This window comes from Cololabis saira, chromosome 16 (assembly GCF_033807715.1).
Source record: "Cololabis saira isolate AMF1-May2022 chromosome 16, fColSai1.1, whole genome shotgun sequence".
Lineage (NCBI taxonomy): Eukaryota > Metazoa > Chordata > Actinopteri > Beloniformes > Belonidae > Cololabis > Cololabis saira.
The window spans coordinates 36,895,961-36,921,737 of record NC_084602.1 but is presented as its reverse complement, the minus strand read 5'-3'; the positions used below and the strand labels follow the sequence as shown (position 1 = coordinate 36,921,737).

The 25,777-nt window shown below is 39.5% G+C and overlaps 1 protein-coding gene and 1 non-coding gene across 5 annotated transcripts in view; both read left to right on the top strand.

Annotated features, from left to right (window-relative positions):
* map4k5 (mitogen-activated protein kinase kinase kinase kinase 5) overlaps positions 1-25,777 on the top strand; it is a 65,999-nt gene that overhangs the window by 18,814 nt on the left and 21,408 nt on the right. The window contains exons 4-22 of one of the 4 annotated variants that reach the window (XM_061743722.1): positions 1,551-1,641; positions 3,975-4,039; positions 4,131-4,186; positions 4,274-4,321; positions 4,832-4,874; positions 4,967-5,039; positions 7,647-7,778; positions 7,995-8,057; positions 9,319-9,400; positions 11,482-11,598; positions 13,932-14,010; positions 17,607-17,665; positions 19,213-19,280; positions 19,672-19,710; positions 21,548-21,592; positions 23,901-23,943; positions 24,039-24,255; positions 24,385-24,408; positions 24,494-24,579. In XM_061743722.1, coding sequence (XP_061599706.1) covers positions 1,551-1,641; positions 3,975-4,039; positions 4,131-4,186; positions 4,274-4,321; positions 4,832-4,874; positions 4,967-5,039; positions 7,647-7,778; positions 7,995-8,057; positions 9,319-9,400; positions 11,482-11,598; positions 13,932-14,010; positions 17,607-17,665; positions 19,213-19,280; positions 19,672-19,710; positions 21,548-21,592; positions 23,901-23,943; positions 24,039-24,255; positions 24,385-24,408; positions 24,494-24,579 — 1,430 coding nt within the window. The remainder of the gene's footprint in view (positions 1-1,550; positions 1,642-3,974; positions 4,040-4,130; positions 4,187-4,273; positions 4,322-4,831; positions 4,875-4,966; positions 5,040-7,646; positions 7,779-7,994; positions 8,058-9,318; positions 9,401-11,481; positions 11,599-13,931; positions 14,011-17,606; positions 17,666-19,212; positions 19,281-19,671; positions 19,711-21,547; positions 21,593-23,900; positions 23,944-24,038; positions 24,256-24,384; positions 24,409-24,493; positions 24,580-25,777) is intronic. The other 3 variants (XM_061743724.1, XM_061743723.1, XM_061743725.1) reach the window with 3 other exon arrangements.
* LOC133462997 (small nucleolar RNA SNORA57) lies at positions 25,476-25,615 on the top strand. The gene has a single exon (XR_009784321.1). It is a non-coding gene; the product is annotated as a small nucleolar RNA SNORA57 (small nucleolar RNA).

The window sequence follows — 25,777 nt, the reverse complement described above, 5'->3', positions numbered from 1 at the left end:
TCACTCACTCAGTTACTCACTCACTCAGTTACTCACTCAGGAGGGACATGGCAGGAGTCGCTGATTTCAAAACGCAACTGGCTCCTTTCGACCAGACATGCGCCCTGATATGTCAATCATCTGGGGTGGCACTTGGGGGGACCAATCAGATTTCAGGGGCGTCCAGTGCTGCGTGAGCAAACAGGGTTATCCCAGTTTACATGGTAATTAATCATTTGGGATATCTCGATCAATCCACCGACGTGTGGAAAACATATTGACGCAATTCCCGTCATTTCCGCTTCTTCTTCTTGTATCCAAATTCAAAACAAATGCTGCTTCGTGCAACTTTTCGCTCACCTTCTCGTAAATCTTGCTATCCTGGTACTTTCTACTGTCTACAAATGCAGAAATGTTCATATCCTTCATTACATTTATGAAGTGATTAGTCTCCTCCTGGTCTTGGTTTCTCCGTGTTTATAAGAACTTCCTGGACTCAAAAGACCAGGATTCCTTGTGAACAGAGCATGCGCAGAAAACAAATTCATGTTCCGTTTGATGGGGATATTCCGTTAGACGTTTACATGACATACTCGGGTTTTAAAAGGAGTAACCTAGGGGTCATATTTGGGTTTTTAAAAACCGGAATATGAGCAAATTCCGGTTATTCAAAGGGGTTATTGGTGTTTACATGGCCGTGTAAAACCGGGTTATTGCTAATATTCCGGTTAGAAAAGGGTTATTGATGCATGGAAACGCAGTCAGTGAAGATAAAGGATCAGGGGTGTCACAACATTGTTTTGACACTTGGACTGAGTTGTGATCCAGACAATGATGTTATCGCGTAATATACGTTGAAGAAACGTGTTTACATACCAGTTTATTAAGCAACCATGACAGTTTACCATGACCAAAGAGTTAAAGGAAAATGCTTAGAAATTCTGCCCCAAGTGAAGTACAGACTGCTGTTTTCATTTAAAGGTTTTTTTGACCAGGTGTCTCCTTTTATTGATCCTAATCTGGACTCTTGTCTACATGGACAGTGTGTTGTTTTTGTTAAAACGGTAGTCTCATAGGCTCAACCTCCTGATAAAGCACCCCGGGGACAGTGCTTCTGCACAATTGGGAGCAGATGGGCTTACATACTTTACTGTTTTTACTTCCTACTTGTTGGATGTGTTACAGTGCACGGCTGAACTGGAAAGCAGCCCTAGAAATTGGCTTCTACTACATATAAACTTAGAAAAGTACATCATGTACCCAGGCACGTTTTTGGCTGCTCTGTGATCTGCTGCGTTTATTTAAAAGTGAAGTTTAAGTAGTGAGGAATGAATATAAGGTGAGCTCGGCCCTGCTTTTAAGTCAATCAAAAGTGTTTACTGTGTTTCTGTTTTGTTTTATTCACAATTTGTTTTGTTATGTAGGTTCTAGTTAAGCAAATAGTTTTATTTTCTGTTCAGTTCAGTGTTTCCTTTCCTTTTAAAATGGTGGTGGTGGAGGGGGGGGGGCTGCTTAAAAAATGAAAATAACATTTTTTTCCATGTGTCTGTGATTTTTCCCTCTGTGTCTAGGGGATGACTTTTCCATTATACAGCAGGAAATCTTCATGGTGAAGGAATGCATGCATCACAATATCGTGGCCTACTTCGGGAGCTACCTTTGGTGAGTGCAAAACCATCCCCGCCGTGTCACTTTGAGCCCCGAGCCCTCTCTTCTCTCAGGGTGCGACATTTGTGGAATTCAAAAATTCAACAGACCCCCTCCTTGAAACTCACACCACACATTTAATTATCTCGTTGCACCGGAGTGAGAAAAGTTTGACTCAAACTCTTCCGCCGGGGTCAGCTGGGGGCAACTTTCCCCTTCAGTGCCAAGATGCATATCTGGTGTTGTACCAGGATCTTTTTCCTTACTCTTTTTTTGCGGTTGCTGTCTTAGAGGAAGTCGGTCCGGTCCGCCCACAACGGCCTCAGACTTCCAGCAGGTCTAACTGGAATACGAGCCTCTGAACTATTTAATTTGGCAGCTGCAGCAGAGGGATGCGTGTCTTGGCACAGCAGGGGTGTCTCGTGTAGTTTTTCAGGCGATAATTAAAGAGAACCCAACCAGGCATTCATTATCACAAAATGGGGTTAATTGTATTGTACTAGTGTCTTAATGCAGGACGTAAGCTACAATGGTTTGTGCAACCTGCGAAAACATAAGAACAGAGGAGAATAGAGGGTATTTACGTCACTTCCCCACTGGACCAGCCCCGTTACTCGCACTGAGTGGCAAAACTTCAGGAAAAACAGCTGCAACTAGTGGAGAAGACGGGATAACAGCCGATTATGAGCTTAAATTAAAAGCAGTTGGACTTGACAGTGACCCGTACAGTTACCCCAAGAACCAGTGGTCCATGGACATTAATATTTGGTACAGTTACCAAGAACCAGTGGTCCATGGACATTAATATTTGGTACAGTTACCAAGAACCAGTGGTTCATGGACATTAATATTTGGTACAGTTACCAAGAACCAGTGGTCCATGGACATTAATATTTGGTACAGTTACCAAGAACCAGTGGTTCATGGACATTAATATTTGGTACAGTTACCAAGAACCAGTGGTTCATGGACATTAATATTTGGTACAGTTACCAAGAACCAGTGGTTCATGGACATTAATATTTGGCCACGAATCCAGTTTCCTGATATTTATATGTACTTAATTTCTACGCCGGGGAAATACACGAAGCAAAGCTTGAAGGCTTACAAAAGTCTTGACGCTTGGTCCGACTTCAAGGCAGGATTTGTGGTAGAAATTAAAGTGATGAGGACACAGAACTTTATGATTGGACCGTTTAACGTTAGCTACCCAAAAATCCAACATTACCTGACACAAAATGGGAACCGCAAATCCACGTTTCGGTGCCTGGAATCCAGTTGTTTCTGTGAATTGCAGCGATCCATTTGTCTCTCTTAAGCTTATTTTTCGGCAGTCTGTAAATTGATAACTCCGATTTCTTGCTAAATCTATGAGTACAGTCGATCGCACAACAGCTCTTTCCCATTTTAGATGTTTTACAGTTGTTCAAACTGAAAGTTTACGCTGCCACTCAGTCTTTCTGCCACTCAGTGGACGAAACCCGCTGTGAAGTTGCATCCGTGACGTCATTCCCTCTATACCAGTTCATATTTCTCATGTAGGTAGCAAAGATTGGTTTAAGATTCAGTTGAAACATTATCTTTTAAAATTTAATAAATTATGATTTGACATTTGGAAGGAACGGTGGTGTCTTGCTGTGCTCTAGAATCTGTCCATTTTTCCCATTTTTCCTGAAATTGTCTCTTGTAATTGTAGTTTATATATCATTTTTTCCATTACAAATATTTCTTCCGCAGGTCTCAGCCACTGCCCCACGATCGCTGGTTCTGCCTTATACCACAACCGTGTTATTGCTTTTTTACTTGCCGATAGCAGAACTTTAACAAGATATTCATCCTCTTTTTGTAGTATATCTTGTGTCAAATTTCCCAAATAAAGTATCTTACAAGATTTGGGAATCTCGTATCCTATTATTTTTCTTAAACCCCGCCATATTTTATCCCAATATCCTATTATCTTCTGGCAACACCAGAAAATCTGCCTCTGGGCCACATCCATGTGTCCACATAGTGATCCTGTCCTGTTTTTTATGGTCTTCTGTTCCTAAACACTTTCACTTCCTAATAATATTACTTATAACTGACGATAAAATATCCAGGAGGGAGGACATTTGATGCATTAGTGGCATCGTATCAAAGTACTTGAAGCTCACCAGAGCAGCCGTTTTCTATCACCAATGTTTGGAAATGGAGATAGCTTTGCTCAGGGTTTGATTTTATCCACCTGCGGCATCTGTCTTGACTAAAATACCTTGAATTCATTACTTATACGCGCATTTATGCTTGTTAACCTGCAAAACTTTTGTCAACACAGATATTAAATCTGCTTTTTGTTGCCTTTCCTCCAGTCGTGAAAAGCTTTGGATATGTATGGAGTACTGTGGTGGAGGATCTTTACAAGATATCTATCACGGTAAGTCTTTATCTCATCCATAACAAGCACCATGAACTCAATTTCTGCCCTTCAAAACCTGCAAACACTAAATTAAATGATGCTCTTACAGTGACGGGTCCTCTGTCAGAACCTCAGATCGCGTACGTCTGCAGAGAGACCTTACAGGTAATTAAAAATAAGGACTTCTAATGAATATCCCAGTGCTTTAATGTCAGCATAACTCACAACACGCCATCTTTATTTCCTCGACAGGGTCTGGGGTATTTGCACAACAAGGCCAAGATGCACCGGGACATCAAGGTTTCTCTTTGTTATGTTTTTTTTTTGCTTTCCTTTAACCTTTTGTTGCTCATCCACATCCTGTTAATTCTTGTGTCTGACTCAGAAAGATTAAAATTAAACTACTTATGAAGCAGCAATACTGCATAGGCTGACTTTTTTTCCTGACAGAAGTTATAGGAAAAGCACATTTGAAACATATGATCAGTGGTTTTGAGGTAGAGCTGCAGTCATTCGATGCCCCAGAAGCGAAGCCTGGCTCTCGTATGTTATCATAAAGGTCAGGGCTGGACCAACTATCTTTTCTCAGCTGTGTGCAGCGAGCGCTTCCTGTTTCCTCTGCTCTCACCGCAGGATGCTGCCAACGAGGCTGTCAGTCACACGCAGCAAAAAACGATTTTACTGAGAGATCAGATCAGACTTGAACAGGAGTGGCATCTATGATTAAACATATTCTCAGTATTTTAATTCATGTTTCAGAACATATTTTAGCAATTAACACAAATGTTTTTGGGTTTGTTTTCTTTCCAGGGTGCAAACATCCTTCTCACAGATAATGGAGATGTGAAGTTAGGTAAGATGCTCGTTGGCATCCGAAACACGAAGATCTTAAATACTTTTAGTTGTGTTACATAACCTAAAAAGCTCTGCCAATCCTCGTTCCAGCTGACTTTGGAGTTGCAGCCAAGATAACAGCCACCATTGCCAAAAGGAAGTCCTTCATTGGAACACCTTACTGGTGAGTGTGTCATTCACGTCACACAGAGTCCAGTATGGGGTCGAACACTGCAAAAAGTCAAAATCTTAACAAGAATATTTGTCTTATTTCTTGTTAAAATGTCTCATTTTTAGTCAAAAAAAATCTTACACTCATCACTGGAAAAAACAACAATTTTCACCTGTTTTAAGTAGATTTTCACTTAAAATAAGTAGAAAAATCTGCTTGTAGACTTTTTTGCTTGTAATGAGAAGATAAATCTTGTCCCACTGGCAGATTTTTCTACTTTTACTTGAAACAGGTGAGAATTGTCAAATAAGTTATTTTTCGGGTAATGACCCTTTTTTTTTTTTTTTTTTTTTTTTTTTTTTTTTTTTTGGTATAAGGTGGTTGTGTAAGTGTAAGGAGATTGTTTGACTAAAAATTAGACATTTTAACTAGAAATAAGAGAAATATTCCTGGTAAGATTTTGAGTTTTTGCAGTGAACCTCTGGTCCCGCAGACGTTTAATCCCAACCATCCACAATCATTATTGTAATGTGCATCTTTTGTCACTATAAATACAATCCATACTGCCTTTAAATGCTGCTAAATCTATTTTGATACTATGTATGTTTTATGTTTGTTCCCTTGTTTGGTTGTATTGTTTGACTGAATTGTTTTTATGTTTTCTGTGGGGACTGCGGGTGCAAACTAGCATTTCTGCTAAAATCTGGTGTATTTACACAGCTTTTTTTTAAAATAAACTTTAACATTAACAAGCCCAGCGTGGAATATATGCGTCATGGAGACAGACGGGTGAGGGAACGAGCAGCGCAGAAAGACCGGAATTAATTTAAAGTGGAATGAGTGTATACATGATCGCGGAATTATTCTATTCGGATTTAAAATCAGAATAAACCAGCAATTTATTTCGGAATTAAGGCTAATTCGGAATGGCCATTTTCATTTGGAATTAGGTGTTTACATGGTCATTTTTACTCATTTTAAATCAGAATTTATTTTAATTCTGGATTAAAGAGGAATTAAACTTCCCATGTAAACGAACTTAATGTAGTGTTCATTAATATGCATTGTCCCGTCTAAATAAACTTTGATTTGATTTGGTTAACCATTCAAATTCATTCTAGTTTAAAAACTTGGAGCTTGTGTCCAGAGATACAAACTGTCCTCCGTTCAGTGACAGACACGAACCTCTCAGATCATCATTCACTGACTGCGTGCAGTCAATAATCCTTTTAAAACCCGAATATTGGCAATAACCCGAATTTGCATGGCCATGTAAACACCAATAACCCCTTTTGAATAACCCGAATTTGCTCATATTCGAAAACTCGAATATGACCCCTGGGTTACTCCTTTTAAAACCCGAGTATTCGGTCATGTAAACTAGGGCTGAAACGATTCCTCGAATAATTCGAGTAATTCGATTACAAAAAATAATCGAGGAATTTTCTCTGCCTCGAGGAATCGTTTAATTTTGCCAGCTCAAAGCAGGTATTTCGCCCGGACTACGTTTAATGCGGCCCGCTTCATTTTTAACTAAAAGAAAAGGCAGAAAATGTCAGAAAAATAAAAACGTAATAAAGCAAACTGGGTAGTTTTCAATTTTAGCTCATTGATGGATAAAACAAGCAGCACTGGTGCCTAATGTGCTCCATTACAGCAGGTCTCATCATTTTATTTTGAACACTGTCAAAACTCAAAATCTTATTCTTTAACTTAAAACTTAACTAGCACTTAAAATTTGCTTGACACAAATGAAAGTTCAATTGAAACACGTGGGAAAAACACCTAACCTTTTAAGTTATGTGTGTAATCAGGTGTAATGGCATTTTTAGGTTAGAAATAAGAAAACGTCTTGGTAAGATCCTTAGTTTTTTGAGTGAATCAGTGAATTTGGTCGACTGGTGTAAGTTCAGGGTTTTAAATGCACAGCCATGAACCTATTGGATTATATAATTTAGTCTTAGTGATGTCAATTAACATCTAACATCTTATGCATTATTTATAATTGCTCTTTAACTAAACAAAAATATTTTTTATCCGATTACTCGATTAATCGATGGAATTTTCAGTAGAATACTCGATTACTAAAATATTCGATAGCTGCAGCCCTAATGTAAACGCCTAACGGAATATCCCCATCAAATGGAACATGAATTTGTTTTCTACGCATGTTCTGTTCGCAAGGAATCCTGGTCTTTTGAGTCCAGGAAGTTCTTATAAACACGGGGAAACACAAGACCACGCCACACTTTTGGAGCGAGCAGGAGACTAATCATTTCATAAATGTAATTAATATTTTGGCATTTGTAGACTGTAGAAAGTACCGGGATAGCGAGATTTACAAAAAGGTGAGCGAAAAGTTGCACGAAGCAGCGTTTGTTTTGAATTTGGATACAGGAAGAAGAAGCAGGAATTGCGTCATGATGTTCTCCGCGCGTCGCTGGTTTGATCCGGATATCCCAAATGATTAATTACCATGTAAATGGAATATTCTGAATGTTTCAGTAACTGGAATATTAGCAATAACCCGAATTTTGACTGCATGTAAACGTAGTCAATGTTTCTGTATGTAATGTAGATTTGTCTCATTGCTAAGTCTTTTGCTCTGACTCTGTTCAGGATGGCTCCAGAAGTAGCAGCGGTGGAGAAAAACGGCGGCTACAACCAGCTGTGTGACATCTGGGCCGTCGGCATCACGTCCATCGAGCTGGCCGAGCTCCAGCCTCCCATGTTTGACCTGCATCCCATGAGGTACGTTTAACTTCTAACAAGAACCACCAGTCGGAGCTTCCTCACACGGTTCTTAGGCCGCTTCCTGCTTTTGTGTTTCCTCGAACGCTTCACCAGGTCGTTTGGTGCACATGAATAGCTCCTGTCTTGTTAGACAGATGTTTAGGCTGATGCTGTCGGCCTTGTCCTCATTAACCTTCGGATGCTGTTTAACGCTCATTTCTTTGTCCCGTCTAGGGCCTTGTTTTTGATGTCTAAGAGCAGCTTCCAGCCCCCGAAGCTGAAAGACAAAAGTAGATGGTGAGTGTCCGTGTTGCTGCCGGGGGATTGACTCTTTATCCTCCTCCTGAGGTGAGAGATCAATCAATCAATCAAATTGTATTTGTATTGCACCTTTCATCCAGGCTCATGAAATACAAAGTGCTTTGACATTTTGACACAAAAATAAGCATAATAAAAAATAAAAACTGGGAGACTAATGCACACTGACATACAATATAGTTAATTAAAATGAAATAATTAAAATGAAATAATGATAAAAGTTCAAGAATTAAGGCTAAAAAATAATCAGTCCACAACAATGAAATATAATAATAATAATTATTACAAGAAATAGATAAATAAATAAAACAAATACCTCTAAAAAATGTTAAACAGAATAAAACTATAAAATGTGATGCTACATAAAAGCCAGATGTTTCGCAGATGTTGAAACTAGGGCTGTCAGTTTAGCGCGTTAATTAGATTAATTAATTACACTGCTAATTAACGCGTTATGAAAATTAACACAATTAATTATGAGTGGCAAAATGAGTGAGCATTTTAAATTTGGCCCATTGAGGGACCCGTAAATCACTACTTCCCTCCTGCTGCTAGTCAAACTAACAAAGCAGGTGACACATGGACGACTCAGGGGAGCGACTCAGCAAATCTTTGCTAGGGCCTTTGAACGGCAAGTTTATGTATAAAAAGAAAGAAGACGGGACTATCAACAAGAACGCGTGATTTGTAAATTTTGTAAAAAAGAATTTTCCTATTACCGGAGCTGCTCCAACCTCAAAGATCCTTTAAACGCTAAACATGTCCGGATTAGTTCCACTGTAAACGTTACAGCTACTAGTACTTGAATCGCTGTATTGAGTCAGCTTTAGTTTTAAGTTTGAATTGAGAGTCTGCTTAAGTGCCTATTTGAGACTCAGCCTTATTTTATTTCTGAATTTTATTTATTTAACTGTATTTCCATTGCATTTTTGAATAATGCATCTGGCCTAATTGGTTTGCTGATGTGCTTGAGCTTTTTTTTTTTTATTTAATTTATGAAACACACTTAAATAAAAATGTGGATTTCAAATCTTCTCTTCTTAGTAGATTCAATTGATAAGTCATGCACTGCAATTTTGTAATGTCCTAGAATTCAAATTCTTTATTTGGGGACCTTTAGCAGATATGAGATTAAAATGCGATTAATTGGATTAATTCATTATAAATCCTGTAATTAATTAGATACATTTTTTTAATAGCCTGACAGCACTAGTTGAAACTATTCTTTCTTTCTCCCCAGGTCTACAGCGTTTCATAACTTTGTTAAGGTTTCTCTAACAAAGAACCCCAAGAAGCGGCCCACAGCAGAGAAACTTCTATTGGTAATGCATGAATAAATGTCACTTTTCTTTAATGTGTGGGAAATGTTTTTGTACAGTATATTTAAGAAACCGAAAGGATTTGAATCATCGCGATTTGCACAACTGCAAGAGCTGGCAAAAACAGACTATTTTATTCTGTCAAAGCTCAGCGGGACCCCGGTTGGCCTGAGGATGCTCTTGTGTGGTTTGGCTACAACATCCAGCTGTTCAGTTCGCATCTGGTTTTCATTTTTAGGACCTTGTCAAGCTATAAACGCAGATCTAGTGTGTCCTCAGCGTCGGCCTCTGAGGATCCCTGACCAGTAGCTGGAGCTCTGTGATTAATGCAGCCTGTTTTAATTACTGTAGAGCTGGGACTCGGATCTGCTCTGAAGAGTAACTCACCTCATTGACTACGTTTACATGCAGTCAAAATCGGAGTTATTGCTAATATTCCGGTTACTGAAACATTCGGAATATTCCGTTTACATGTGTGAGCAAACAGGGTTATCCCTGTATACATGGTAATTAATAGTTCGGGATATCTCGATCAAACCAGCGACGCGCAGAGAACGTGATGACGCAATTACAGTCATTTCTGCTTCTTCTTCCTGTATCCAAATTCAAAACAAATGCTGCTTCGTGTAACTTTTCGCTCACCTTCTTTTAAATCTTGTTATCCCGGTACTTTTTACCGTCTACAAATGCCAAAATGTATAAAACTATCATATCCTTCATTACATTTATGAAGTGATTAGTCTCCTCCTGGTCTTGGTTTCTCCGTGTTTATAAGAACTTCCTGGACTCAAAAGACCAGGATTCCTTGTGAACAGAGCATGCGCAGAAAACAAATTCCTGTTCCGTTTGATGGGGATATTCCGTTTGGCGTTTACATGACCCAATATTCAGATTTTAAAAGGAGTAACCCAGGGGTCATATTCGGGTTTTTAAAAACCCGAATATGAGAAAATTCCGGTTATTCAAAGGGGTTATTGGTGTTTACATGGCCGTGCAAATTCGGGGTATTGCCAATATTCGGGTTTTAAAAGGGTTATTGACTGCATGTAAACGCAGTCATTGTATGCGTGTGTGGCTGCTGCAGTCTGGGTTCCAGGCCCGAACTCGGGTTCCAGGCCCAGCCTGAGCCCCCTTTCATTTCCTGCCTGATTGATACATTGATGCCGGAGTCCCCATGATTACAAAAAACAAAAAAACAAAAAAAAAAAATGTATAATGAGACAAAAAATCTTCTTTAGATTCCCAAAGACAAAATTCAACTGAGGCCCCGTTTCCACGTAGCAAAAACGGTGGTGTTTTCATGCATTTTGGCCGTTCGTTTACACGAAAACGAAGCTCAAAGTCACCAAAAACCATCATTTCTGAAAACTCCGGCCAAAGTGGAGATTTGCAAAAACTCCGTCTTCACGTTTGCTTGTAAACGGAGGGAAACTGACATTTAGGCTTCAGAACGTCACACTATGAGACAGAAACGTCACCAGCGTCATGAGTGCGACCTGTGTTTACAATTTGTTTGGCCACCGTCAATATTTTCTTGTATTTTACCTGTTTTATATTCTAAAGTCACACTTAAAAGTAACTCCACTTCTCTGTCACTCCAAACGAAAGACTCTCGTTCAACCTGGAAGTAACTGGAAGTTACTCGTGTCATTTGTTGATGTTTTTTTCCAGGATTCTGATTGGCTAGCATGACTTTATCTTCTCGTTCCACTGCCCCCTGTAGGTTTGGCTGCTCATAGCACCTTAACAGTATTTATGCAGGTTCGTGGAAATTATGGTATTTTTCAAAACGTAGATGGGGAAATATCCGTTTTTGTAAATACCCGGCTACGTGGAAACGTGGCCTCAGTTGAATTTTGTCTTTGGGAATCTAAAGAAGATTTTTTGTCTCATTATACTTTTTTTTTTTTTGAAAATTAAAATATGTAGGTTTTTTGTGGTATTTCATATGTCAGGCTTTAAACTCAGTGATGTAGTATTGTGTATCTAGTTTCATGAGTCTCTTAACCCTGGCTCTATAAAAATAATGATTCTGAGATAATATTTCTGTTAACGGTGTCTTTGATCTTGTTTGTTTTCTCCAGCATATGTTTGTGGGTCAGACGGGTTTGACGAGGAGGCTCGCCATCGATCTCCTGGACAAGATGAACAACCCGGACAACCACCAGCATTACGGCGAAGTGGACGACGACGACCTGGAGGTAACGCTGACCTGAACTCTGAACGCATCGCTGCTTCTGGGAAGATTAGCCAACACAGTTGTCATCAAGAATATACAAGAATATACATGCAGAGACAAGCTTTTCTGTATATATTGATTAAAGACATCAAATTTCAAATTCCTTGATACTGAATATTTTAACAAAACAGATATTGCGTCAAGTCACGTGGATATCAGAACAGCTATATGTGTATATATATATATATATATATATATATATATATATATATATATATATATATATATATATATATATATATTTTAGGGCTGCCAAAGTTAACGCGTTAATAACTTGCAAAAAAGGTGTTTTGATCCCACTTAGAAGGGGATATTTTTTGAGCCTTTTATTTTCCTCCATATGAGGTTAGACATAATTACATGGAAAATGTAACTGACCAATGCACTTCTTGTACAATGTTTGTGATGCATACGGTTCATTGATTTACATTGAGCTTCTTAAAAAAACAAGGAATCTTAAGTTAGTCTTTGCAAGTGTAAAGTTGGGGATTACATTGCGTTTGTATTTATGAAGGAATGTTACATTCAGGTCAAAAGCTTTTTTTTTTGTGGAAAGTTGAATAAACATTGGCATAAAGCAGCATATTTGCCCTTTCTCATGTTAACAGTATTAAAAACATTTTTAAAAATACCTTAAGGTAATTTAGAACAGCAAAAAATGTGTGAATAAATGTGCGATTTAATTAATCGCGAGTTAACTATGGACAACATGCGATTAATTGCGATTTAAAAAAAAAATTAATTGTTTGACAGCCCTAATAAATATATGTATATGTATGTATGTGTATATACATATGTATATATACATAATATAACCCAAGAGCTGCTTCTCTGAACTCTGTTTTGAGTCCCCGTTCCTGTTATTGCTTCTCTCCTCTGACATTATTATTCCAACTGGACTTTACGTCCCATCCATGCAGCCAAAGAGGTGGTACCAGCCCTTTTTAAAGGCCCGTCAGGCTTTTCTCCCCCTGACAGCAGCAGCTCTGTCTTGGCCACCATGAGTGAAAAAGCCCTGAAGGCTATTGACTGCAATCAATGGGGCTTGTTGAAAACAAACCCCCTCTGGGACGCATGATAATGCAGTGATGCACAAGAAAAGCAGCTCTTGTGGCTCGGACGGCTCGGTGGGTTGAGCCGGCGCCATTTACAGAGGCTCTCATGCAGGCGGCGCAGGTTCGAATCCCGGCCTGTCGCTCTTACCCCCTCCTGTCTCCAAACCCATTTCCTGTCCACCTACAAAAGCCATTAGTGCCAAATAAATCTGTAAAGAAAAGAAAAGCAGCTCTCTGCCAGACTAAAGCCCCGTTTACACGTAGCAAAAACGGTGGGGTTTTCATGCGTTTTGGCTGTTCGTTTACACGAAAACGAAGCTCAAAGTCTCCAAAAACTATCATTTATGAGAACTCCGGCCAAAGTGGAGATTTGCAAAAACTCTGTTTGCTTCACGTTTGCTTGTAAACAGAGAGAAACGGACATTTAGGCTTCAGAACGTCACACTATGCGACAGAAACGTCACCACCGTCATGTGTGCGACTTGGATTTACAATTAGTTACTCTTTCATTTGTCATTTGTTGATGTTTTTTTCCTGATTCCGATTGGCTAGCATGACTTTATCTTCTCGTTACACTGCCCCCTGTAGCTTTGGCTGCTCATAGCACCTTAACAGCTATTTATGCGGGTTCGTGGAAATGATGGTATTTTTCAAAATGTAGATGGGGAAATATCCGTTTTTGTAAATATCCCGCTATGTGTAAACATGGCCTAAATAAACTAAAAATTAATAATATGTAGGTTTTTTGTGGTATTTCATATGACAGCGTATTTAAATTTAGATTTTTATTATTATTATTATTTTTTATTTCATTCATTAAAAGTAAAACAAAACAGTTCAATATAATAACAACAAATCTCTGTCATCTGTCCCCTTTTCCTAAGAAATCAAATTTCAATTAAATTCAATAATAAAAAAAATTAATTCAATAATAAAAAATAAATAAAAAATAAAGCAATTTAAAAAAAAAAAAAAAAAAAAAAAAAAAAAACATCCACTTTCCAATAATATTTATGCGGGTTCGTGTAAATGAAGTTATTTTGAAAGCGATCTGATGTAAATCTGATTGTAAATGATGGTATTTTTCATAACGTAGAGGGGGGGAATATCTGTTTTGTGTCTATTTTTCTACAAATAATAATAATCCAAGTCGGTGTAGCTTCAGCTGCTCATTATTAATTATGACCTTTTCACCTCTTGAAGAGATTTTTATTTTGTCTTCCCCCCCTGTTTGTTTCAGCCTCTCTCTGCAGTCAGACACACCATCCGCTCCACCAACAAACAGGCCCGGGCCGAGAGGACGCGCTCGGAGATCGACTGTGAGTGAAACACAAGCCCTGCCCCCTCCGCTCCGTCCCTGCGCAGCCATTGGCTGCCGGGACTGTCCGTCTGGTGGCGTCGCTGGGCCGAGGTCCAGCGGCTCGTCCGGGGTCATTCCCACTAATCCAGCAGAGCCGCCTGGCCCGTGTCCAAACCACCGCTTGTGTCAGTGTGTGTTTAATAATAGTCTATCAATTCACGGAAGAGAAAGTGGATGCAATACAGCCCATGATGCATCTGCGTAACTCCGTTTCAAAGGCCAAGTGTGATTTTCAGAGAAGAAACGGCGTGCAATGGCTCGGCTGAAGTGTCATTGCGGTTGCCAGAAGAGTTCAGCTTGATAGATTGTGCAAATATAGTTTTGACACCTTTCAGGGAAGTTGTTTTTTTTGTGGTTAACTGAACGCTGTGTTGTGCGTCTCATGTCAGTGAACCAGGGGTGAGGTACATGTTTACTTGTAGGGACACACACTGCAAAAACTCAAAATCTTAAAGAATATTTGTCTTATTTCTAGTTAAAATGTCTAATTTTTAGTAAAAAAAAATTTCATTACACTTAAAACAAGACTCATCACTGGAAAAACCAACAATTTTCACCTGTTTCATATAGATTTTCACTTAAAATAAGTAAAAAAATCTGCCAGTGGAACAAGATTTTCTTTGCTTGTAATGAGATTAATCTTCTCCCACTGGCAGATTTTTGTACTTATTTCAAATGAAAATGTACTTGAAACAGGTGAAAATTGTCAAACAAGTTATTTTCCTGGTAATGACTCTTGTTTTAAGTGTAATGAGATTTTTTGACTAAAAATTAGACATTTTAACTAGAAATAAGACAAATATTCCTGGTAAGATTTTGAGTTTTTGCAGTGCATGCTTCATTTGTGCTTGTTTGTGCTGTGACCGTCTTTGCCAGTTGATCATCTTATCTGGTTTTTGTCCAAAAATAAATGTCTCACTATTATTTGACCTTCCCTTCTACATGAAGCACACAATGGAAACGACCGCGGAGGTCCGATCTCAGGTCCTAGCTTCACTGAGCGGCACAGGGGGGATGCAGGTTAGTGACAGTGTAGCGAACACAGTGTGTGTTTGACTTCCTGAGAAATCGGAAATGATGGCAGAATAACCAAAGATGGGTTTGAGATTTAAGTGACTAATGAGGTGAGTTTCTGTGCATGGAGTGCTGCTCGGCTAACGTGGCGCTGCATTAATTAGATGTGAATAATTGTGAACTATAGAGGGTCTGCATTGACGTCACCTCCCCACTGGACCAGCCCCCTTACTCACACTGAGTGGCAAAACATCAGCAAAAATGTCTGCAACTAGTGGAGAAGATGGGATAACAGCCGATTATGGGCTTAAATTAGCGTCAGTTGGACTTGACAGTGACCCGTACAGTTACCCCAAGAACCAGTGGTCCATGGACATTAATATTTGGTACAGTTACCCCAAGAACCAGTGGTCCATGGACATTAATATTTGGTACAGTTACCAAGAACCAGTGGTCCATGGACATTAATATTTGGTACAGTTACCAAGAACCAGTGGTCCATGGACATTAATATTTGGTACAGTTACCAAGAACCAGTGGTCCATGGACATTAATATTTGGTACAGTTACCAAGAACCAGTGGTCCATGGACATTAATATTTGGTACAGTTACCAAGAACCAGTGGTCCATGGACATTAATATTTGGTACAGTTACCAAGAACCAGTGGTCCATGGACATTAATATTTGGCCATGAATCCAGTTTCCTGATATTTATATGTACTTAATTTCTACGCCGGGGAAATACACGAAGCAAAGCTTGAAGGCTTACAAAAGTCTTGACGCTTGGTCCGACTTCAAGGCAGGATTTGTTGTAGAAATTAAAGTGATGAGGACACCGAACTTTATGATTTGACCGTTTAACGTTAGCTACCCAAAATCCAACATTACCTGATACATAATGGGAACCACAAATCCACGTTTCGGTGCTTGGAATCCAGTTGTTTCTGTGAATTGCAGCGATCCATTTGTCTCTCTTAAACTTATTTTTCCGCAATCTGTAAAACAATAACTCCGATTTCTTGCTAAATCTATGACTGCGTTTACATGCAGTCAAAATTCGGGTTATTGCTAATATTCCGGTTACTGAAACACTCCGAATATTCCATTTACATGTTATTTAATCATTTGGGATATCTGGATCAAACCAGCGACGCGCGGAGAACATCATGACGCAATTACCGTCATTTCCGCTTCTTCTTCCTGTATCCAAATTAAAAATAAATGCGACTTCGCAACTTTTCTCTCACCTTCTTGTAAATCTTCTATCCCGGTACTTTCTACCGTCTACAAATGCCAAAATTTTCATATCCTTCATTACATTTATGAAGTGATTAGTCTCCTCCTGGTCTTGTTTCTCCGTGTTTATAAGAACTTGCTGGACTCAAAAGACCAGGATTCCTTGTGAACAGAGCATGTGCAGAAAACAAATTCCTGTTCCGTTTGATGGGGATATTCCGTTTGGTGTTTACATGACCGAATATTCAGGTTTTAAAAGGAGTAACCCAGGGGTCATATTCAGGTTTTTAAAAACCCGAATATGAGCAAATTCTGGTTATTCAAAGGGGTTATTGGTGCTTACATGGCCGTGCAAAACCGGGTTATTGCTAATATTCGGGTTTTAAAAGCGTTATTGATGCATATAAACACAGTCTATGAGTACAGTCGATCACACAACAGCTCTTTCCCATTTTAGATGTTTTCTATTTGCTCAAACTGAAAGCTACGCTGCCACTTAGTCATTCTGCCACTCAGTGCTTGTAACCCGCTGTGAAGTCGCATCTGTGACGTCATGTGCATTCCCTCTATAACATCTTGGTTCCTGCCAAGAATGACTGACTAATCAGGGCCTCACACGGAAGTTTGGTTTGACTCCTGCGTCTAACCTGATCCCCCGGCTTTACTTTCCTGAAATGCCTTAACTGTGTTTGTTTCGTAAGTCTCACCTCCTCACAGTCATGTTTTGAGCAACTGCAGCGTTTCCACGTGATCCTTAGAAAGGTCCGTGGGCCGAATGCCCGAGGACAAACTTTCTTTGTTAATGAGAAGCTGATTATGTGGGAGAATGAACTGGCAGGTTGCCGGTTTCGTGTCCACCTTGGTGCTTACGCTGGTGCTCAACCAGCCCCACAGATCGTGACCTCAAATCTAAACCAAGGCTCCTTTTCCATGATTTATTGATAATTCTTCCTTTTGAAAACTATTTCCAACATGCACAGGTCTGGTTAGCGTCAGGCCTAATCTGTGTTTCTTTGACGACCAACCTCATCTTTAAGCCCCAAACATTTACAGAGCGGCTCCATAAATCAGCAGATCTGCCGTGTTATTGAGCAGCTCGTCTGTGTTTTGGTTCATTCGTGCACGTGATTGTGTGTTAAAGAATACCCTCAGTGTTTCCAAAGGTCCTGGTACTAATGCGGTGTGACGACAAGAGGCTTTGTGTGTCTCCGTGTGTTGAGTAGCGACGCCCTCTAGTGTCAAAGGTGTGTGCAAGCAAAAGAAAACATCAAAAATAAACGTGGACAATGTCTTTCTTTGACAGTTGACAAGCTCCAGTTCAAACCACCTCTCCAGAAGGAAACGGAGGCCCACTCGGAAATGGTAATAATCACAATATCTTTATTTGAGTTTTATAGCAGCACAAGATACTCACAGTACAAACAATCATGACATGTATATTCTAGCCCTGGCTGTACGTCATTTCTTATAGACTAGGTGCCAAATATAGCAAAAACACAGCTTCAAACAAAACAATCACAATTAAACACAGAATGAACAATATGCTTCTCTTGTTATTAGACAGATTATGAACACAATGTAATGGATTGTGAAATAATAGTAATGATAATTAGTGATGCACCGAAATGAAAATTTGTGGCTGAAACCGAAAATAATCATAAACACAGAATAACATACCGAACATGGTTCTTCGCAGTTTTTCCATTTATTTTGCCAATTTTTTCACCATTGAATAAATGAAATAAATGTGCTTTAGGCATGCTTTTCAAAGAAAAAAATCCTTTTTAATTTCCCAGCATTTTTAAAATATTCCAGCAGACATTATACCAACAAAGCACAATAACTTAAAATAAATAAATTGGCAAAATAATTTTTTGGGCCATCTTTGAGCTTACATTAGGCCTATAACTGACTGCTGAAAAATTGTAATATAGGCCTTAAAACAAAACAAAAAATGCATTTAATGCATTAAAGTGCATTGTGTAAAAAAAAAGTGAAAAAGAAGTGGATAAAACAAAATAAAGAAAAAGAAAATCACTCCCTTTCCCATACAAGTATTAATATGGGAAAGGGATTGATTTTCTTTTTATTTATTTTGTTTTATCCACTTCTTTTGCGTCATCTAAACACGGCGTTATTAATTGTTGGGTTTTTCCCCCACTTATTCCACCGAACACCTTAAGTGTTTTTTTTGCTATTTTCGGCCGAACAATTTCGGTTACCGAACATTCGGTGCATCACTAATGATAATGATAAGCTACGGGCTTAAAAGTAACAGAAGAAAAAAAAAAAAATACATATATACATACATACATACATACATACATACATATATATATATATATATATATATATATATATATATATATATATATATATATATATATATTAGGATGATAATAGTGAAAAAAGACATTAACATTTACAATTTTGGAAATTGCCATACCCACAGTTAGTCATCAGTTTTCGGTTTTCTGTTAAGTCTGAATTCTTTACATTCAATAAAGGGCTTCAATATTCCTTCAAATACATGCTGTTTGGCTTTCAGATTATAAGTAATTCTTTCCAACGCTATGCTTGATAACATTTGTTTTAACCATTGACTGGTACTTGGTCGATGGGTTTTTTCCATACTAGTGCAATACATTTTTGGCATTAAACAAGCTTAAATCTATAAGTGCTTTTTCATATTTACTGAAGTTATGTTTCTCTGGATAAAGGCCCAGCAGGAAAGGTTTAGGATCCAATGATATTGATTTGGAAACAATCTTTTCGGTTATTACTCTTATCACCCAGTTTAATCTTCCACCATAACTACTGTTCTGTTGTTTCTGTTATAATTTACAAGTTTTTAATTATATCTGTTAAATAAAAGTCCCTTTTTTTTGTGCTCGCTTGCCTTTCCACAGGACGTGAATAAAGATAACGACTTCTCTTCCCCCTGGAGTCCCTTTGCAGAGGGAGGAATAACAACCAGGTAGCCCATGGAAACTGTTGTCATGGAAACTGTTCCTATTTACAGCCAGTCTTGTCTTTTCCACTCTTCTACCTGGCCTGTTTTTCATCTCTCTCGAGACTGAAATCACAGGAGAAAAAAAAACGATCTAGTCTCTGTATTTGTTTCCTGGAAGCGGAGACTTACACTCATGTTCTGTATCAGTTTATGGCACTAACCCTGTCACTCGCCGGACCTAACCCGTGTCCGTCCCCGAGCTCGCTCTCCGTCTCCGTCTGCACTTTGAAATGTCGCTCTGCTCTGTTCGGTTCCTTCTCACGTGTCCATTTGCTTTGACTTTTTTTTTTTTTCCCTCCGCTTTCTTCCACTTCTCTCTGTTTGCTGTCTGCTTCACTCGTGTTGTCCCTTCAAGGAGCCTTCTCAAAAGCGTTGAGGATGAATTGTTCCAACGGTAAAACTAACACTGTGTGTGTCGTAGCACTGCTCACAATAGAGGGAATGCACATGACGTCACAGATTTCACAGCTGGTTTCGCCCACTGAGTGGCAGAAAGACTGAGGCCCCGTTTACACGTAGCAAAAACTGTGGCGTTTTCATGCATTTCAGCCGTTCGTTTACACGAAAACAAAGCTCAAAGTCACCAAAAATGATCATTTCTGAAAACTCCGGACAAAGTGGAAAAACTTTTCACGTTTGCTTGTAAACAGAGGGAAACGGACATTTAGTCTTCAGAACGTCACATTATGCGTCATGTGCTCGACCTGTGTTTACAATTTGTTTGGCCACCGTCAATATTATATTTTACCAGGGGTAGGCAACCCTGTTCCTCGAGTGCCACTGTCCTGCATGTCTTAGATGCTACCCTGCTTTAACACACCTGATTCTAATTAATCATCGTCATCAGCTTGTCATCCAGGGCTGCACAATTCTGTTGATGACACAGGTATTTTTATCACGGTGTGCTGAAGCAGGGTAGCATCTAAAACATGCAGGACAGTGGCACTCGAGGACCAGGGTTGCCTACCCCTGCTCCAAACCAAAGACTCTCGTTCATCTTGGAAGTAACTGGAAGTTACTTGTGTCATTTGTTGACGTTTTTTACCAGGATTCTGATTGGCTAGCATGACTTTATCTTCTTGTTACACTGCCCCCTGTAGGTTTGGCTGCTCATAGCATCTTAACAGCTATTTATGCGGGTTCGTGTAAATGATGGTATTTTTCAAAACGTAGATGGGGAAATATCAGTTTTTGGAAATACCCGTCTATTTGGAAACGTGGCCTGAGTGGCAGCGTAAACTTTCAGTTTGAGCAACTGGAAAACATCTAAAATGGGAAAGAGCTGTTGTGCGATCGACTCTACTCATAGATTTAGCAAGAAATCGGAGTTATCGTTTTACAGACCGCCGAAAAATAAGCTTAAGAGAGACAAATGGGTCGCTGCAATTCACAGAAACAACTGGATTCCAGGCACCGAAACGTGGATTTGCGGTTCCCATTTTGTATCAGGTAATGTTGGATTTTTGGGTAGCTAACGTTAAACGGTCAAATTATAAAGTTCGGTGTCCTCATCACTTTAATTTCTACAACAAATCCTGCCTTGAAGTCGGACCAAGCGTCAAGACTTTTGTAATCCTTCAAGCTTTGCTTCGTGTATTTCCCCGGCGTAGAAATTAAGTACATATGAATATCAGGAAACTGGATTCGTGGCCAAATACTAATGTCCATGGACCACTGGTTCTTGGTAACTGTACCAAATATTAATGTCCATGGACCACTGGTTCTTGGTAACTGTACCAAATATTAATGTCCATGGACCACTGGTTCTTGGTAACTGTACCAAATATTAATGTCCATGGACCACTGGTTCTTGGTAACTGTACCAAATATTAATGTCCATGAACCACTGGTTCTTGGGGTAACTGTACGGGTCACTGTCAAGTCCAACTGACGCTAATTTAAGCCCATAATCGTCTGTTATCTCGTCTTCTCCACTAGTTGCAGCTGTTTTTGCTGATGTTTTACCACTCAGTGAGAGTAACGGGACTGGTCTAGTGGGAAAGTGACGTCAATGCATTCCCTCTATTCATTTCACCCCTCGCTGTCTCACTCCCCTCCCTTTGCAGTTAACGACCCCCCCGTCCCAGCACCAAACCATTCAGCATGTGTGTCGTCATATAGATGTAGATCCCGACCCAACGTGCTCCCGTCATGTAGAGTGAAATAGGAAAACACTGCAGTGTCAAACGGTGTGTAACCACTTCCACACTGATTCACCTGTTTGTTTGCAGTGGTCACATCACTCATCTGGAAGACGCTTTTGAAGATGTAGAACTGTGAGTCATTTTATTTATTTATTTATTTATTTATTTATTTTTATTTAACCAGGTAAGTCAATTGAGAACAGACGACATGGGCAAGAGGCAGCACAGGGAGTCAAACACATACAATCACAGTGAAACAAACAATCAAACACGATAAAAAACACACAACACATTAAAAATATGAATAAAAGTGGTAGCGCTGCTCTGGAAGAGTTACAAACATGTGCAATGATCACAGGCTAATGTTGGGAGTGTAATGTATTTTTGAAAGAGGAGAATGGGATGAAGGTGTGGAGTTGAAGTGTTTGTTGCAGATGATTCCAGTCACTAGCAGCAGCAACTGAAATTAATTCTGGCCAAAGGAGGTGATTAGTTAATGTAACTGCTTGAACGTCGGTTCTGATTACTGATGTTATTCAGTAGTGAGCAGGATATGAAGGGTTTTGTTGATGAAGTGATACCAGTGGATCAGTCTACGGGAGGGAAGTGAAGGCCAGTTGAGGTGAGTCGAGGTTAAAGTGATGGGTGTTAAAAGGAGCACCTGTAACAAGGCGGATGGAGGTTTGGTAGATGATATTATTATTATTATTATTATTAGAGCCTGAGCACTAATTTTTTGCGAAGTCCCTATTGAATCTGTAGGAAATATTTTTATTTTCCTTCTTCCGACGAAATGAGGGCCTTTTTTCCCCCTAAACGTGCCCCAAAAGTCACCAAATTTTGCACCAAGCCAGGCCTGGTGATAAATGTGATATTTAATGGTTTGCATTAATGGGCGTGGCCTAACGGCTCAACAGCGCCCCCTAGAAAACTTCGTCACTCAAGCCCCACAATACGGTTTGACGTACATGCACGAAAATCGGTACACACCTGTATCATGTCGCAACTTAAAGAAAAGTCTCTTGGTGCCATGGCCGAAACCGAACAGGAAGTCGGCCATTTTTAATTAATCGTGTCATTTTGGCGCAATTTAATGCCATTTCTTCGGCCGTTTCTTCAGCCGAACCGTAACGTGCACCCAGGTGTGTTATACATCAAAATGTGCGTCTCCATCCTGCGACAACGCTCATCACTTTTCTCAGTCAAAAGCGTTACCGTGGCGACGATAAACGCCAAAAAACGCTGATTGGTTGATACTTAATAGTTCCTACTTTCTGATATATCTTTTGAATGGTTTTACATAAAGAGTCGTGGGTGGTGTCATCTGACTTAGTTTTGAGTCCTTGACCTTTTATTGGTGAAAATTGCACGCGCGAGGGCCCGTTCATCGCTGCTTGCAGCTTTAATTATTATTATTGTTGTTATTATTATTATTGTGGTTGATGACGTCAAGTTTGTTGAAGGGTTTTGGAGGTAGAACCTATATACTATATCACCGTAATCTAGAATTGGGAGAATTGTCATTTTAACCAGAGCCTACTTTGCAGAGTGGGTGAAAGATGCTTTATTGCGGAACAAACAACAACTCTAGATCTGACTTTAGAAAGTAGTGTATTAATGTGGACGTCAAAAGAGAGTGAACTGTCGAGCCAGATATTTGTAGGAATGGACAAATTGGAGTACTGATCCGTCCAGTGAGGAGATATTGAAAGGTGATACGTGGTAGATTCCGGTTGAATATCATACACTTTGTTGTTTTGTTGGTGTTTTAAGTGAAGGTTGGAGAAAGCATATTGGATATTGTTGAAGCTAGTTTGCAAGGAAGTCAAGGCAGCGTCCAGGGAGGGAGTGGATGTGTACAAGATGGTATCGTCAGCATACACTGCAAAAACTCAAAATCTTACCAGGAATATTTGTCTTATTTCTAGTTAAAATGTCTCATTTTTAGTCAAAAAATCTCATTACACTTAAAACAAGAGTCATTACCAGAAAAATAACTTTTTCACCTGTTTCAAGTAAATTTTCACTTGAAATAAGTAGAAAAATCTGCCAGTGGAACAAGATTTATCTTCTCATTACAAGCAAAAAAAATCTTATTCCACTGGCAGATTTTTCTATGTTGTTGTATGTCTTTTATTTTAAGTGAAAATCTACTTGAAACAGGTGAAAATTGTCAAATAACAAGTTATTTTGCTGGAAATGACACTTGTTTTACGTGTAATGAGATTTTTTTACTAAAAATGAGACATTTTAACTAGAAATAAGACAAATATTCTTGGTAAGATTTTGAGTTTTTGCAGTGTATAAATGAATGTGCAAACTGCCTGCAGCAGGAGCAATGTTGTTTATATAGATTCTAAACAGGGTTGGACCTATTTTATGTAATCAGGCATATGCAACCATAAGTTTACATATTTCACTGAAATAAACTCTCTTTCAGGTCAACGATGAAGCCAGGTGTTCCCCCTCCGCTGCCTCCGAAGGTAAAGGCTGCAGACTCTGTCTCTTTAGTCTTTAGTCGTCCAGCGTTATGAATGAAGACTTATCTGTTTTTCATCTTCTTCTTTCCCCCCTTAAGCCACGTCTAAACAACTCGAACTCGAATGAGGAGGTCGGCCTTAACGACGAGCGATCTCTGACGGTACGGCGGTTTCCTAACTCAGAGAATGGACCTAGCCAGGCGGCTCGCAGACAGAGCACCCCCGAGCAAGGCAGCAAGGTGGACCACTCGTCTCCAGACTTCCTGTCGGCCAGCGTGAGCAGCCCCGGCCTCCTGTCGCACGCCTCCGACCCCGGTGAGCCTCACCACTATTATTTCTCCCTGTAGAATAAACAATACCACGTTCGTTTTGATTTCCATCATCATCGTCCTCTTGAATCGGTCAGATCTCTAAAAGAGCATTTATTCTGTTTCTCCATCCAAGCTCCCAGTAAATCTCTAAGTAAAGGTAAGGCAGGCTTGCTCTGAGCTTGTGTGACGCTGTGATTAAGTTTCCCGTCAGTGAATTTCACCAGCCTGTTCTCCGCTGGCAGATAACGACTCAGACGGCAGCGTGAACGGAGGCAGCCCCAAACCGCCGGCCAACCAGCAGCACCGGAAGGAGAAAAAGGAGTTTCCTGTGAGTCCAACCGTTTCAGAATGTACTTAGAACCTCTAGTGCAGTCGTGTTTTAGCTAGGGCTGTCAAACAGTGTTGTTTTTGGCAGCCATTTTAGATTTAGTCTTAGTCTTTTGGATGAAAATGCTTATTAGTTTTAGTCATTTCTATATGTGATAGTTTTAGTCGACGAAAACTCAAAAAGGTTTTAGTCCAGTTTTAGTTAAAAAGAGAGAAGATAAAAAAGTATTTTCACCAGTATTCCTTTTTTAGCCTAAAGCTAGCAGACTCTACATGTGATAAATCTTCACATATAACTCAACCAGTTTAACATATCAACGTGCAGACGGAACATAAACACAAAGAGAGGACCACACCGTCACTGAATGTAAACATGGCTAAACATGCTGCTAACGTTACAAAAAAAGCCAAGTGTGCTGTTCATTTAGACCAGGGGTCAGAAACCCGCGGCTCTAGAGCCGCATGTGGCTCTGAAAATTTACTTGAAACAGGTGAAAATGGTCAAATAACTTATTTTTCTGGTAATGACTCTTGTTTTAAGTGTAATGAGATTTTCTGACTAAAATGAGACATTCTTAACTAGAAATAAAACAAATATTCCTGGTAGGATTTTGAGTTTTTGCAGTGTAGCTGCTGGCGTGATGCCAGGTGGGCGTGGCCAAACAAGGATAGGTTGCAGCACTATTGCTGATATTTTGTAATTTTTTACATACATGTCAAAAGCAGGCAGAAATGTCATGCATTTTGAACGTCTGACCCGCTAACATTTCCGTCTAGTCTCGTCAACGAAAACTCAAACACGTCTCGTCGTGTTTTAGTCATCAAAGAGCCATGATAAGCTTGTCACTCACTGCGTTTCCATGCAGTCAATAACCCTTTTAAAACCCGAATATTAATCCTCCATTTCTTGGCATGCATGTGGTTGTGCAGTACTCATGTGTGTAATGTACGGAGGTAAATAAAAGGCAGTGCTATGTCTTCGGTGCCGGTGTGTATTTCCTGGTCTGCCGGTTCTATCCTCAATCGCTGCCACATCGATCATTCATTTATCTATTATATGTTCCATACATTTATTAATGTTTGTCGCACTCCCAAGGACTTTGATTTGTTGTAATTAAGCGTAAGAGCTGTTTGCTTCTAGAAAAAAGAAAAAAAAAACCTGAATATTAGCAATAACCCAGTTTTGCACGGCCATGTAA